Source organism: Spermophilus citellus (assembly GCF_964194105.1).
Source record: "Spermophilus citellus genome assembly, chromosome: 12".
Taxonomy (NCBI): domain Eukaryota; kingdom Metazoa; phylum Chordata; class Mammalia; order Rodentia; family Sciuridae; genus Spermophilus; species Spermophilus citellus.
Window position 1 is genome coordinate 29669859 of NC_138198.1, and position 17042 is coordinate 29686900.

At 38.1% G+C, this 17042-nt stretch overlaps 1 protein-coding gene across 1 annotated transcript in view; it reads left to right on the plus strand.

Annotated features, from left to right (window-relative positions):
* Positions 1-17042, plus strand: part of LOC308631830 (contactin-associated protein-like 3) — a 220887-nt gene that overhangs the window by 23243 nt on the left and 180602 nt on the right. The window contains exons 2-3 of the mRNA XM_081263326.1: positions 1651-1761; positions 16811-17004. Of these exons, the coding sequence (XP_081119452.1) occupies positions 1651-1761; positions 16811-17004 (305 nt within the window). The remainder of the gene's footprint in view (positions 1-1650; positions 1762-16810; positions 17005-17042) is intronic.

The following is a 17042-nucleotide window of genomic DNA, read 5'->3' on the forward strand; positions in this document are numbered from 1 at the left end:
CCATTAACATAATGCTCCAATAACATCCCAACCACTTTGGGGCTTCTTAACCATTTTTTTTTTTTTGTGCCATGAACAAATCTATTCTGCTGTTTGCTGAAGCCTATGAATACCTTCTCTGAGTAATGCTTGTAAATGCTGAACATTTGCAACTGGCATTACAGAGAAAAGCAATTATTGAAGTGCAGTAATGAGTGTGTAGAAATTTTAATATGATAGGAATTCTTGATTATTAATTAGCATGTAAAATAACAAATTCTGGTGGTGAGCTTAATAACTACTGTTATTTTGAAGAGATGAGAGATGCAAACAGTTTCCAACCACACAGTGATTGCTATAAAAATATCTGTAATTAATGTTGGTGACAAATGAACAGGACATGCTGAACCTTTGTGGCCTGTTTGTCTACTTCCGTGATTGAATTAAATGTTTAGTTTAGTTAGAGGTTAGTGAAAATAAAGATGTAATTGTTTTCTAATGTTTGCAGAACCCCTAAATGTTTCCTGTCCCCTATGTTAAGAACCCGGAGTCATGTGGGGCACTCCTTCAAGTAAGTCCTATGAATAACCTCATGGGCTTTTGATTGGGCTTCTAATGAATCTTTAGCTCAAGTTAGGGAAAATGATACCTTAAAAATACGGAGCCTTCCTGCTTGTGGTTCTTGTAGACTGCATTTATGTAGGCTTTTTTTTTTCTCCTGTTTTTCAACACAGTGTTTATAATGATCCCCATAAACACTTGCATCATTTTGTAGGATGCATTCTTAGAAATCATTATATTTTGTTACCATTTGATATTCTCTCTTATTTTTTCCTGTTTTTTTTTTTTTTTTTTTTGTAAGTATGGCTAGTGTTTAGATAGAGCATTAGTTTTTGAATATTGAGCTAATAGCTAAACAACCTTTTTTGGATTTTTCTACCTATGGAGTCACATCATTGGAAAGTGCTGACAGTTGCTTTTTCTTCTTTCCAGTTCATATGCTTTTCTTTTTATAATTTTCTTCTGTTTACTGATAGGACTTGCAGTATAATGACAACAGAAGCAGTGTTGTCTATGAGTCTTCTTCCTGATTTTAAAGGAAATCCTTCTGATATGTCCCCATTGAGTCATGTGCTGGTACCAATTTTCAGTAGTTGGCAAGAACCAACCATTAATTTTTCATGAGTTTTGCAAGCCAGTTTTAAAATATCATCATCATTTAAAATTAAATTATGTAAATGTGAAAATAAGTCAATCATCATATTAAAATACAGGTAATCAATTATCAGAACTTACCTCTTACTGCCTTTTTTGTGGTGTCTTGCTATAACCCCTGCTCTTCAGGCTGTTTACATGTCTTCTGTGTTCATGGTGGAAATGCTATGTGGCTTGTGTCTGCATGCCTTCCCAGCCCCAGCTTCAATAACTTCACACTAAGGGCTTTGAGTTGGCCTTGTTGAGAATAGTTACACCATGGACAATGACAAAGGCTGAAACCAGGGGTTTTATTTTCCTTATCAGCTTGTTGTTAAATATGGGCTAATGCACTTATGACCAAGACTGGTGCAAGTTCTAGCCTCTTAAGAAAAAAGGAAAGGAGAGAGGGAAGGAAGAGGAGAAAGGACATCTTCTCCCAGTGTGATAACCTGCTTGTATTGTTTTTTTCTTCAGACAACTGTGATGCTCCACTGGCGTCTGCCTTGCCGAGGGTATCCTTCAGTAGCTCCTCAGAGCTGTCCAGTAGCCATGGCCCTGGCTTTGCAAGTCTAAATCGGAGAGATGGTGAGTCGGCTGCTGTCTTTGCTCCTTCCTCAGAGAGAGCTTTCATCCTTAGTTATTTTCCATTCTTGTAGCTCAAAAATTAATATTTGCATTTTATTGAATTTGAAGAAATTGGATTTTTTTCATGTTATTTTCTATTTGCTTTCTTTTTATTATAAATTTATAAATTATAAATAAATTATAAATCTATTTTTTATTTTGTTTTGATAGCTTTCTTCCTTATTGGTTGCCAGTAAGTGCTCATAAAGGAAATTAATCAGAAGGGAATTATTGGGGCTACTCATTATTTCCAATGATTTCTTTTTAGTTTTAGAACAGGCTATATAAAGGTTACTCATCTAGTAAGCTGATGATGAAAAACTCAAATATATAAATAAGTAAATGAGCCAATGTTAGAGTCACTGGGGGAAGTCAACAGACACCAGGATGCTGATGGGCAATGACCACTATCCTGGGACATCACATGGGAGAAGGCCAGGGGTAGGCTCTGCTGATAGTAGGGATTTTCTTCCTGTAGAGTGTGAAGGAAGCAGCAGGCTTGCTTTTTGGAGATGTCTTATTCTATCACAAGACTCCAAAGTCATTGAGTAAATTACCTTTTCTGTTGCATGAAGAGTAGTTCAGAGGATTAAATCAGTGAATACAATAAAAAGTTAAGTGCTCTACAACCTTCTAAAGAGGTAGAGTGATTTTTCAGGAAGTATAGCTTAAAATGAGCTCTGTCTGCCCTCTGTAAGTACATCCTTGTAAATGTTGGTGATATAGACTTAGAGTTGAGTATTTGCTCCTTATATGTAATATTTCAAGATCTGGGTTTTAAGTATAGCTTGAGTTTCTTTATCCCTTAAAAATGAAGCATGGTACTTAGTTATCAGATACATTGATAGGAAAAAGTTGATACAAGAGGAAAACCCAGAGAGTGAGGGTTGGAGACCATGCCCATGATTGTTCACTCGCATTTTTAAAAAATATAGTTTTAGTTGTATATGGACATAATACCTGTATTTATTTATCTTTATGTGGTGCTGAGGATTGAACATAGTGCTTCACATGTGCTAGGCAAGTGCTCTACCAGTGAGCCACAACCCCAGCCCCTCATTTTTTTTTTTAACTGTGAAGAGTCATTCTGTGGCCTGACCATTAGATTTCAAATATTTTCTAGCATGACAGTAAAAATATATTTTCATTGCAACCAGATTTTACCCGTTTATATTATCAAATTACCATTTTTGGCCTGGTGGTTACTCTAATATCAGGTTAGCATCTAAAGTTTTCAGAAGTTTCAAGGATTATAATAACCAAATAAACACTCAATTTAATTATTTTAAAGAAGCTCAATGGGCTTGCATGTTGTGTTTCTGATATGCAGAGACACAAACCTGTTATGATTTAGGCTCCACTGCTGTGGATACTGTGAAGGTTATAAACATACAGAGGGATAAATCTCCAAGTTTAGGATCCAGTTATTTCTATTATATTTTATTTAAAAAGTTAACAGCTCAGAATTATGAAATGATAGTACAAAATTCATCTTGTATATTCAGACTACTTTTATTGCATACTTAAATTAATTTTTTTGTTTGAGAGTAGCAATCAGCCAACGAGGTTTAGTGTTTATGGTTGCTATTCTGATTGCATGTAATGTGTATTTCAATAAATATTCCTTGATATTGCTACCAGACTTCATACTCATTCCTGAAGTGTGATTTACAAAGCTCAGTATATCAACATTTCTTCTGAAGGATTATCTTTGTGTGTTTTCTGTTTTCTTTTTTTCTTGTGCATTTTATTTACTTATGTATTCATGTTGTTTTCTATTGACTTATGAAAATATGTAATAAAGTATTTCTTAGCAACACTTTTGTGACAAATAATGGAAAGGGATCTTATGAACAGTACTGAGAAGGCTGAGTAGAGAAGTCTGGGCAGGTTCAGGTGTTTCTAGGGACCAAAGCAGAGAGGCAGCTCCCAAAGGGCTGAGCATCATGGCCAATCATCCTGTGGCCACACTTGAGTCAGTGATTTTTATGAGTTTTCTACTGGCAGAGCAAATTATTGTAGAGATAGTAATGGATTAGTATTATCATTCAACAAAGAATTAAATATTCTTAAGAGTTTATTTACGATAACAAACATGGAGGGAAATGAATTACAGTAGATGGGGTAGAGAGAGAGGATGGGAGGGGAGGGGAGGGGGGATAGTAGAGGATAGGAAAGGTAGCAGAATACAACAGTCACTAATATGGCAGTATGTAAAAATGTGATGTGTAACCGATGTGATTCTGCAATCTGTATTTGGGGTAAAAATGGGAGTTCATAACCCACTTGATTCTAATGTATGAAATATGATTTGTCAAGAGTTTTGTAATGTTGTGAACAACCAATAAAAAAAAGAGTTTATTTACTTTTTATTTGCTATTTTTAGTTATACATGACAATAGAATATATTTTGACATATTATACATAACATGAACTACAATTTCCCATTCTTCTGGTTGTACCTGATGTGGAATTACAATGATTGTGTACTCATATATGAAAATAGGAAAGTTATATCTGATTCATTCTACTGTTTTTTCCATTCCCATTCTACCCTCTTCCCTTCATTACCCTTGTCTAATCCAAAGTACTTCTATTCTTCCCTACCCTCCTCCCCTCTTATCGTGAGTTAGCATCTTCATATCAGAAAGAACATTCGGACTTTGGTTTTAGGGGACTGGCTTATTTCACTTAGCATGATAGTCTCCAGTTCCATCCATTTACTGGAAAATGCCATAATTTTATTCTTGTTTATGGCTGAGTAATATTCCATTGTGTATGTATACCATTTTTTAGAGGTTAGTTTTAAAATCTCTGCTCATGGTAATTCTTCTGGAATTCCCATTTAAAGCCTGACCATGGGTTCCAGGTATACATTTAACTGAGTGACCCTGACATAATATTCTTTAGCTTTTTATACCAAGAAACATAAACTGTTGAAAAGTTAATAACTCAAAATGCCTGCACTAAAGTTTTTAAAATTGATAGATTTTAAGACATAAAACTTATACCTAATTAAGAAAATTAATGTCATTGGATATGGATATAAATTTATTTAAAAAATGGATTTGATTGTTCGTTGCCATCAAAATTAAACTAAAATTAAGAGTTAATATGTCTCATATAAAAGCAGATGGCTGAAATCTGCATTCTAAATATGAACACGCTATAATATTAATTTTCACTTTTTCCTTCTCAGAAAACTCCTAAGAAACTTTGTACTCCAAATTTATCCAGAAGTTAAAAATAAATAATAAGCACCCAGAAAACTATCTCCAAAAGTAGCCACATGAGCCTTTCATTTCACATTTTGCTTGTGCAGAGTCTCTAGGGTCTCCGCGATTCTAAATGCTGCTGCCTTCCAGCCTCAGTGTTACCTTCTCATCCTGTCAGTCATGGAGGCTGTAGGTGCAGGCTTGAGACCAGAGCTGTGATCTTGGCAGAGGAGGTTGAAATTAACTAGGAAGAAGCATATTGAGGTTTTCTCTTTTCTGCTCCCTGCAAATGCTTACATAAATGTTCCTTTCCAGGAAAGGACTGCTCTGCTCATAACTCAGATGCTGAAATTGTGGACTCTAAAGCTGAAAGTGGCCACCTGCATGGGAGACCCCATTGGAGACTGTGGAAATTGTCAACTGCTTTGATTGCAACTCAAAGTGGCAGTGAGAATGCGGTATCATTTATTGCACAACAAAAGTAGATGGAGACAAATGGAACTGATTGACTTGTTCCTTTTTCCTTTTAATTCTCAGCCTTACTAGTGCTGAGCCATTGGGCATGTTTCCACAGAAAATACACTGTGCTCATCTGTTGATGGAGCCAGGAAAATACTTCCAATACTGTTCATTGCTGTGCATTTTAGAAACTCTTGTTAACATTAAGATACTTATTTCTCACTTCCATACATTTAGTAGTATACCTTCTATTATGGACATCAGGAAGATACATAAGAAAATAAAAATGATTAGATTGAGGAAAATGTTTAGATTTGTCCTGAAGATACTAAATAGCTTCTTACAATATGGGACTTGACTAGTTGAGTTCTCCTGTTTCCCCAGTAGTATATGATATAAAATTCATTGGCTTTTAATCCAAGAATGTTTTAAAAAACTTGAAAGAGTAAATAATAGTTAAAAATATCTGAAAGTATGTCAACTCCTGATATAAATCAGATTGTTGCTAAATATTCAATGCAAATCTTTCCCTCACATTTTTTTTCACAGAACCTAGTTTTTTTATACAGAGAAGTTTTTGCCTTTCCATATCAGATGCTTAATTCTGTTTATTTGTTCTTTCTAAAAAAATTAAATCTATGAGGGCCAAGAGATGTTCTGTTTTTAAACTACCATTGTTTCCTGAAAAAAATTTTTTTTTTTAAAAAAAACTTGCAGATGCACCATGGGTGTGAAGTGCTGTGAACAGGTCAAAGGTAAAAATGGGTGTTTTAAATATGTCCATGGGCTGGTGCACAGAGCCCTATCTTGGAAGTACATAGCTTTATTTAGTCAGTTTCTATGCGATGCAAAATGGTAGCACGTGTGAGGAAAAGCTCTGAGTCAGCCCTGTAGTCATCACATGGAAGGGATGGTGCTCTGGTTCTTTCCTGCTCCTTCTCTAGCTTCAGAGCCTCTATATTCTCCGCAGAGCCTAAGTTACCAGATGAGACAAACAGAATGAACCAGCCAAGTTCATCCATGTTCATCCTTGTCTTCAGTGTTGTCAGCATCCTTTAGGAGGCAGTGTTAGGTGTGACTTTGTCTACCAACTATAAAATTACCTCCAGAATCCGGGCTCTGGTAGACTCAGTTGCCTTCTTTGGAGGGTTAAGCACCTTCCAGGAATGCTCAGATTTTTTATTGCTGTTCCTTTTTCTTTGGAAAATGGTTTTGGGATGCACAGGACAGTCTCCTGCCCTGGTGGAACTGTATGATAGGAGGAAATGTCATGGTATGTCAGCTCCTCATGTTGGTCCTTGACTCTTGCTGTGTGCTGAGGGAGTTTGCCTGACCTTAACCCTGAAGACTAGTTGACTTCTGTTCCTAAAGCTTGTGGTAGACTTCCTAAGTGTTCCCAGGGAGTAGTCATCATTCTGTGCTGAATGTGTCCCATGTCACTTCACTTCTTGCTGATGTTGTGGCCTTCCTCAGGTCTGTGAGTCTTGTTTCTGGCTGAGCAGCAAGTCAGGGCCTTGATTATGTATATTTTGCTCCTGTCAAGTTGACCTGTGTATATTCAGATTCAGCTCAATTTTTGTTTCCTTTTGATGACCTCTTGGGAATTCTGGGTCACTGTGAGGGAGTGGAAAAAGTATTGATGGGTTTTGTACTGGCAGGTTAGGCTCAGAACTGACCTATCAGTTCCACCCACAGCTCAGCTACCACACTTAGTCACTTTGCCCCATGAAACCACAGAAGGCATGGAAGAAGGATGCTTTACATGGCTAAGAAGTGGGAAACCAGGAATTATAAATTCTCTGACTTGGCATGGTACATCTTATGGTTTTGCTACTTTACCATTGTGTGAAAGTGATATAACTGTACTTTGAAGTTTGTATTTTAAGTTTTCCATGGGCCATGTGATCAAATTTTAGGGGTAAACAACCATAGCCTACAGTATATAGTGGTATTTGGTTGGTTAGGTGTATTCAATGCATTTTCCATTTATAATATTTTCAAATGATGGGTTAGTCAGGATGTAATGCCATGGTAAGTTGAAAAGTATCAGTATTTGGCAAAGAGTGGTAATGGCTGATGACTACCTTACCCCTACAAGGTGATATCCCTAAATTCCACATGGAAGTCAAGCAAAAGCCTGCCTATGCTTTTCACATATTCCTCTCACTTTTCTGATCCTCTGGGGCTTTGTTCCTGAGCAAGGATTGTGGATTATTGTCCCACCATGTGATAGGCAGTTCCTACTCCTGCTCAGCAGGAAGTCATCACATCCTATTTTCATCTTTTCTGAGCTGTTCTTTACTCTCCCTGGCTTCTCATGGGCTTGAATGTGTAATGATCTCTTGCAAATGGCATTAACTAAAGGAATGAAAAATAAATGACCTTATTTCAAAGTTATTTCTGTGTATATAATCTGCCTGGTCAGTATATCATGATGGCCACCAATTTGCCATGAAAGTTTTCCATTTATGTAAGAGTACGTAGTACTTAAGGCTTACTTGGTACCTTCCCAAATGGTTTTTGGAGCCCTTCTTAGACTAACCAAATTTTATCAAAATTTGGGTAGCAAATTCTACTCTTTTCCCTTTCAAAATAACTATTATAACTTCTTATATCATTCATGGTACACTCTGAGGTATGTTGAGTTTATTAGTGTGTACCCTTGAAGTGCACCATGATGTCTTGCTTCACTTAATGTGTTTATAAATGAACTGCCTGTCTCTATGGAGTTGTATTTTGCCTATGGCCTTATGTGCTTTCCATCCATGCACAAACTGCGTTGCCTCTTCTGGGTAATGAGAGTTTGCCCCTTTTTTTCTGTTCAGGGATCCTGGTAAAAGTTCCACTATCTGAGATGGCCTTCATTCCTGGCCAAAGGGTGAGGTTGAATTAGCAACCTTTCATGAGGTAGCTGGGTTTACTAAGGTATATGCATCCCAGTAAAAAATCAAAGCATTTGGGATCTTGAACAACAGGTCTAATTTGCAGGATTGAAGATGCTCCAGACATGAAATATGTCAGTCTGCTCTGAGTGTAAGTGGAGACCTTACTGAGTGGGTACTACAAGACTGTTTCTGGGACTCCCTTATCTGTCTTCCCTATAATTCTTACAGTTGGACTCCTGTGATGTTGCCATGTTTCCTCCACAGAAATCAAGTCAAATGAACTTTGTTGGGACATTCTATGCCACACTGATGGGATGAATATCTCTACTGGGAATGTTCCTTTGTCACAGGTATTCACCATTTGTGATGCTTGGACCTCCTCCATTTTGCATGTGTATTAGAGCACTGCATATTCCTATAAGGGGGAATCTACATGTGCCTCTTCTCTCCCAAGGCTTTCACAGCACATTTGCCAATTGCAATGAATTAACCAGTCATAACATCTTTAGGGAAAATGTTTTTTCTTCAATGGGATTTCTTTCCCAGAAGCATTTGGCTGACTGAGCAGTAACCAATGGATGGAAAATTTAGTTCTCATGGCATTATTTCTGAGGATCTCATTCTGGTATTTCCTGATGTGGTCCTACATTTATTTTAAATTTTGAAAAATGAGTTACTTATTCAGTTTCTTAAGAACAGTGATAATCCCTAGGAAGTAGGTGAGGTGTCTTGCCTCCTGCCTTTCTGGGCAAATTCCTAATTGTCATGGGGACATCAAGGGAGATGATGTTGTTTTGACCCTCCTATGTGACAGTCTGAAATCTTACCTATTGAAGTAACTCAAGGGAACTCTGGAAGATGTATAATGATGCTTTCATTGAATGATTGGATCTCTGAACAACACTTCATAAATATGAAGACCCACATGATAAAATCAGAAAGCTTGGTGGCTCACCTTATCATAAATGATATACTGTTTGTTCATTTTGTCCCTGGGCTTGCTGGACAATTCTATTTTTATTTCAAATTTGAGAAAATAGCACTGTTGTCTTACAGTTAGTCAATGCAAAACTTGCAACCACTAAGACCTGAAAGCACCAGGTCACCACAGATCTTTGAGATGTCAATCGTGCCTCTCTGGCCTCTTCTTTTACAACTGCTCAATAGTGCACATGAGAAAAATGGATTAACATTCAGTAGTAATAGGTTTTTGTTTATGTAGGAAGAGCTACAGAAGTGAATGTCAAATTCCAAAGAGCTCTGAAAGTTGTCCCTGGGGATGCTGCACACAAAACTTCAGGAAGCCAGGTGACCTCTCACAATGTGTTCCCATGATAGGCTCTTTTGCCCACTACACAAGGTATCAGTCACTGAAATGAGTTTTGTATAGAATAAGAGTTTATCCACAATTTGGCCAAGCATGGAGGTGGGATACCCAAGTCCCAAATCTGCCTCCTGGAGGATAGGGTTTGGGGATATTTATGGGATAAGGAAGCAGGGTATTTAAGGTGTGGGTGAACATGATTGGAGTTCAAGTAATCAGTGGATTTCACTGGTGTAATCAATCTTCATGGCCTCTCCTGAGATGCATGTTCAGAAAATGGTAGCATTAGCATGATCTGAGGGTGGAGGTTTGGCCTCCTGACATCAATAGCCCACCCATTGCACACCTGCACAGGCCCCTTGGCAGAATCCTTGTTTTCATCAAAAACAGCCTTCACATGCCTGAAAAGTAACCTAGGTAGCCATTATCATTATAACTCCAATATCAGAGGTTCTAGTTCTGCAGGGCTAGTAGGAGACTTAATAGTATTTTGCTAAGCTGAGTGTCTTTCAGAATTAGTGATTTTTAAAGTTAACTAGAAAGTAACTAAGGGGGAAGCACAGGTTCTCAAAGACAGAGAACTAAAAAGTACAAAGGGTTGATTAGTATAAAGGAGACTGGGTCAGCTGTGTTTGCTATTGGCTACTAATTGTCAAAAACAGGATTCTTTCTTCCCTTGGAGTCATGGAGACAAACTCTTTCGGATGGATGGTCAAATTCTTGAGAATAACTGGGGTTGAGGGTAGGTGATGGGCCTTTATGGAGCCTTTGTTGCTTCAGAAGCTACATATTTACCATCTTAAGCCCTTCTATTATTTTACTACATGCCCAGGGGGTGATTATGGCCCACCCACCAAAGGCTTGGTTTTAAATGCACTTATATTTCTTCAATATTACTGACATTTAATGAACATCTCAGATTGACCAATATAAATGAATTTTGAATTCATTTTTGAGTTGCTTAATTGCAAAGCCACTGCAGAGTGCATCTGAATTTCATAAGAAATTGTTTTACAACTAGGTGTCTGACTGTGGTTTTAAATTATAGATGCACTTTTTGGGAAACTGCACACCAGGTAGACTTCTGGAAAATTTTAGGAAGCACAGGAGAAGGGAGTCAGAGCACACATAGATGGGTCTAGAGGCAGGATTCTGCATTTTTAATACCCTCATAGCCAGAAAGCCTGCATGTAGATAACTGGAATTATTTCCTAAGGAATTAAAGCTAAAACAAATGCTTTAGTAGATCCCCCTCAGCAAAGTAGGCAGGGTCATGTGCAAAATCTCAGGGTGTAAAGCCCAGAGATCTCTGAGGTGGTGAGCAGGGAGCATGTACAGTGCTGCCTGTGTCTTCCTTGGGAACACTGCCTGCTTTTCTTACCTTCTCCCAATTCACCCTAGTCATCTAGAATGCCTAATGAGACACCTGTGAATTCAGATGCAGTTAAGTGAGGAAAGAAACAGAGCTGGTTCTTATGCCATTAGAAACAATGTTAACAGTGACCTGGGGGGAAACTTACCTTGGCAACAGTTCCAATTTAGCATTTATTTGCTTGACCTCTGAATGACCTTAACATCCTTGGATCTTTCAGGTCACATTAGCTACTTGACATTTCTCCGGTCTGTCGGATATTTCTTTGCTCTGGTGCTTGTTAAAATTTGAGGAAGACATGCACTGATTTTCACCTTTCACCTTTAAGTATTCCTCTGTGCACAAAGCTGACATTCTGACACTCTTTAGGGCAGTGTATGCTCAGGGTCCACCAGAGCAGTGGTCAGTGTTATCACTATCTGTGGTCCGAGTAATGAAGGCAGGGAGGGTCCTGGGCTTGTTACATGCTTGCACTAGTTTTGTTTTCTTCATTTTCTCATCTTCTTCTCCAAATTATTCAGCATTTTTGAGTCATTTCCTGAGGACTTTCTAGTAAAAGTGGCAGGTGACTGATGATTTAAGTCATGAAGAGGCTGCAGATCACAGCACTTGGTGTGACCTCTTGCTGTAATTGCCGTGAGGGCAGCAATACCTGCCGCAGGCAGCCTGACTGACTTCCAACATGTGGAGGGGAATTACCAGGAACTTCACACATCTTCTTATTGGATCTTCATCCCAATCCTAAAAAACAAAAACAAAACAAACAAACAAACAAAAAAAAACTTATCCCACTTTTCTTATAGGGGAATGGATGTTTTTGTGGCTGGTGGCTTCCCAGACGTTAGGACTTTGCTGTGTACAATTGGGAATATTATTCTTGAGAATAACTGGGGTTGAGGGTAGGTGATGGGCCTTGATGGAGATTTTGGTGCTTCAGAATATGTTTTTTATTTGTATAAATAGTGAGGTTTTTGTTGTTGCTGCTTTTTTAGAATTTTATTTATTTAGCCAAGTTTTCTGTGAAGGGGCTGAGGCTGGAGAAGAGGGGGCAGTGGACAAGCAGCCTATGCTGTGAGCAGTGGGAGAGCTGTGGCAAGGGACACCTTTCTTGTGGGTTCAGGATTAGTCACTATGAAATGGTAATTGAGAACTGCTGGGCTTCATTTCAAGGGCTATGGGTTCCTTTGTGTTCTTTCCTGAAGTTGCTGTGTTTGATAATGCAGGCTGATCAGTTTTAAGAACTATTGGTGTTATATCTCTAGTTCTCTTTATTTTTTGAGACGGAGTCTTGCTAAGTTGCTGAGGTTGGCCTTGAACCTGTGGTCCTCCTACCTCAGCCTTCCTACCCCTAAACAGCCTATCCATGCTAGTTAGTAGGGGGCTGCCCTCAAGTCCAGCCCTTCTAATTAGTGTTTTGGTTTGTTTTTTTGTTTGGCAGGGGTGGTCTCACATACTGTCTCAAGCTCCCTAGTATTCCTAAAGTTAGAGTTTGTATATTCCCCATTCTTTCTCTTCAATACTTCATTAAATTTTAGAAAAAGCACCATCCACCCCAGTACTGTGGACAGCGAGCATATGTAGAGGACCAGGAATGGCCTGCAGGAATCTGGGGTTTATCTGTGAGTATATTCTTGATGACATGATTGCCTTATGGCAGGGGGCATTCTGAAGTTTCATTACTTTATCAGGGAACCCAGGTGATCAAGTAGCTTAACTTGTATATTAGCAGCCCCTCCTCTCCACGGGTAAAGGATGTGAAATATTCAAGGTCAATCCAATGCAGATGTTGAAAGCTGGCCTGCAGGGATGGGACTGCTCTTGAGGGAGAGGCTGGACCCAGGGCTACATGTGGGAAACATGCTGTTATTTTTCATTTGGCTGTGCTTCTCTACATGGGTTCCCATATTAATTATGTTTCCTGGTTTCCAGAGGGAATGAAAAGGACAAAAAGATGGTGACATGAAAAAAAGAATTGTATCATTAATATGTTCTTGAGAACTTTAATACTGTTGTAGGGACAGATGAGGCAGGGCACCAAAGATAGCAGGAAACAGTTTTATTTGGCTGCAGCCAGGTTCAGAGGGTACAGTTTTCGCTATATTAATCCCCTGAACCCCGAGATCAGGTACTTTCAGAACTTTATACCCAGCATGGAAGGGGAGGGGCTCAGAAGTTCACAGACTACAGAAGTTCACATAAAGCAGCTTTTTCTGGGCTGGGGTTGTGGCTCAGTGGTAGTGCGCTTGCCTCTCATGTATGAGGCACTGGGTTCAATTCTCAGCACAGCATATAATTACATGAATAAAATAAAGATCCATCAACCTTTATTTTATTTATTTATTTTTTTATTGATTATTTAAAGCATTAAATAGCTCATGATATATCATCTTTCATACATTTGACTCAAATTGTGTTTTGAACTCCCATTTTCACCCCAAATACAGATTGCAGAATCACATCTGTTACATATTCACATTTTTACATAATGCCATATTAGTGACTGTTGTATTCTGCTACCTTTCCTATCCCCTACTATCCCCCCTCCCCTCCCCTCCCCTCCCATCTTCCCTCTCTACCTCCCCTGCTGTTGTTCAATTCTCTCCCTTTTACTTCACTGTTTTGGGCAAGTTAACCCTCTGCCCCCCTCTCCCCGCCCCTGTTACCATGGAGGCCAACTGATAATTTCTCTTATCTTAGAATGTAGACATCTCTGTAAAGCTCCAGCTCAAGGCCAGAATTCGTCTTTTTTTAAAATCCCATTTTGCATTTGCAAACACACTTTTCAAACTACTATACTGGATAAATATTTGTGAGAAACTAGGAAAAGGGGTGTTGAGTACCTGGAGTGCTGATGTCTTCCAGGCCAGTGGCCAAGTAAAAAAAAGCAACAGGAAAATAGGAAGTTTACCTACATTGAACTCTTTTGTAGAGACTCTTTTGCTGATAGTCCTAAAATCAATTATGGTGAAGATTCCTGGAGAAGTTTAGTTAAGATTTTCTGTGGAGAAGGGGGTGCCACTACAATACTAACTAATAGGAGCTAGAACACAGGAAAGTTAATAGTTTTTCAGTGGTTTAAGTGAGTCTTCTAAAATATCAAATATAGAAATTTTTAATATAAAAGAATCAACAATACTTAATGTCTGACATTTTAAAAACTAGCTACAAAATCAGGTGCTGTTGCAGCAGGAATGTTAGTCAGGATTGTCAGTTAAGTCTCAGAAATCTCAGACAGAGCAAAAATTATATCAGAAAGTCCAACAGACTGTGGGACTAGGCAGGAAGGCACTGAGTGATAACCCACCTTCTCATGAAAAGCAAAGGCTGTGAATATGTCACAGGCTGGAGGCCTCTAAGGAGACAGGATGATGGCATTTAATGTAGGATCCTGGAGTATATCCTGGACTAGAAAAAAAGATTGAGTGGAAAACTCAAGCAATCAAAATAATTTGAGGCCTTTTTAATAACACTGTTCTACTGAACTCCTAAAAGTAATTATCCCATCATGTGATTGTTGCTGAGAGCAGATTTTAAGTCTTCTTACCACAAAACAGTTAGTATTGTTGTAATATGTTAATTATATGTGTTAACTATATATATATGTTATATGAATAGCTATATATATGTTAATTATATGGTATAGCTACTCTACCATGTATGAATATGCCAAAATGTGTGGTACACCATAACTATATGCAATTTTTATTTGTAGGTATAAGAATATTATTCCAATGTTAGTACCTTAGTTTTGATCAAAGTGTCCTGGGGAAGCTAGTTAAAAAGATATGGAGATTGCCTATATAATCTTTGTATTTTTTCTGTAAATTGAAATTATTTCAAAATAAAATATAGCAAATGCACTTCAGAACAGCCATAATCATAGCTGATTTGAATTCCAAATCAAAGAAAAAGACTTTGTGGTTAGGAAAATTTTGAATATTTGAACAAATGAAGAAATCCTAGAAGGAACCTGGGTTTAACGATTGGTAAGCTTTATATTTTCCTGGAGGAATATGCATGTAGAGCTGTGTATGGAGGACACAGCCAAGAGACAGGGGTCTGAATGTTCCCACGTATACCTTCAGGAGTCCTGATGCAGGTATCAGATCATCCCAACTCCTGCCTCCTAAGCAAATCTAGTGTTTAGTGCTAGCAGTTAATGAGCTGACACATCTAAAAAACAAATTAACAATGTATGTAGTCAAAAACTGTCAGACAATACTATTAGAGCCTTGACTTAGGAATGAGTATTGGGAGAAAGTTAGAAAAAAAGGCAATTTTTTTCCCATTAGGGATCATTGACAAGATATTGTCATTTTCTAGATATTATTATAAAGATAATGATTTTAAAGCTTATTTCTAAATTTTCATAATTACATATTAATTTGAAAATCAGAAAATCCAATAAAAAAATATAAACCTAAGTCCATGGGTTCCTCAACTATAGATTCAAGCAACCTCCAATCAAAAAAAAAAAAAAAAGACAAAAATAATTCTGAATATGACACACACTTTTTTTCTTGTGATTTCCTCCCAATAATACTGTATCATAGCTGTGTATATAGCATTGTATTATATTAGATATTGAAGGGAATCTAGAGATGATTTAAAGGATATAGAGGACTTAAATGACATAGAGGGTAGTTTGTATGCAAATACCACATCATTTTATATAATGTACTTGGAATTTGGTATCCAAGGGGGTCCTGGACCAAGTCCCTGGTGATAATTATGAACAGTTGTGCACACCTCATATTTATGTTAAACTGGAAGAACAAAATACATCAACAGTATATCCTCAGGCACCCTTAATTTTCTATTTTGACAGGCTTTAGACACAACAAAGCACAATCATTTCTGTTCTGCTCTGTTGTCTTGAATGCCTGGGAAATTCTTTGTCCTTTCAGACAGTAAAGGTACCACTTGCTATGTGGGGCTCTCTCTAACCTTGCCGACTCGCCCCTCAGAACTCTTCTGCATAGAATTCTCCTCCACTTCTGCATCGTCCACCCTCCACTGCACTTTATTTCAAATTGTTCTTGAGATATCTATTTGTTCTATGAATCTGCAAGCACCTGAGTGCTTCATGCCATAACCATCTTACTATCCCAGCCTTCAGCACTGCTTCCTGACACTGGGGATCCAGGATTAAGGTTTTCTAGCTGTACTGTAGTATGGATATTTTTCTTCATGCCCAGTAAAGGGGAAATCATGCATAAAGGCCAGTAAAGGCAAGAGTTCCAGGGAACCTTGATGTGCTGTCCAAATCTGTGTTGAGTTGATTCTACCCAGATTAACAATGAACTAGTGAACACTAGAAAGCCAGAGTTTAAGAACTACAGATCACCCTTCCTGTGTTCTTTATTGTGTGTATAACTATGAGATAATATATATTCTATGGTTTGAAATGATGATTTTTATGTTTAATTGATGTTAACATTCTTAATAAACTTTTTAAAATTTTTATTTGATGTACAAAGAGCCAGTGTGCTTTCTTTCACTGGGTTGATGTGCTGGGATAATCCATTCAAGGAAGTTCACTTAGTCCAACTTAATGAAGCCTAAATTCCTTGTGTTCAATATGTGGTGCCACATATTGAAGCTATTATTTCCAGATCAGAGTGAGAACCCTGGTTGAATTTTACTAATGCCTCCAGGAGAGCTGCTAGGGACTCATCTTGCTTTCAGGGGTGCAATGAGGCAAAATGCTGGATTTTAAATATACCATTTTTCTTATTTCCATTTCCACGAAAAGGAGCTGGTGGCTGGACTCCACTTGTGTCAAATAAATACCAGTGGCTGCAGATTGACCTCAGAGAGAGAATGAAGGTCACGGCAGTGGCTACCCAGGGAGGATATGGGAGCTCCGACTGGGTGACCAGCTACCTTCTGATGTTCAGTGACAGCGGGAGGAACTGGAAACAGTATCGGCGAGAAGAAAGCTTCTGGGTATGTTCCTCTGTTGGGAAATATGATCTGTCAGAGTA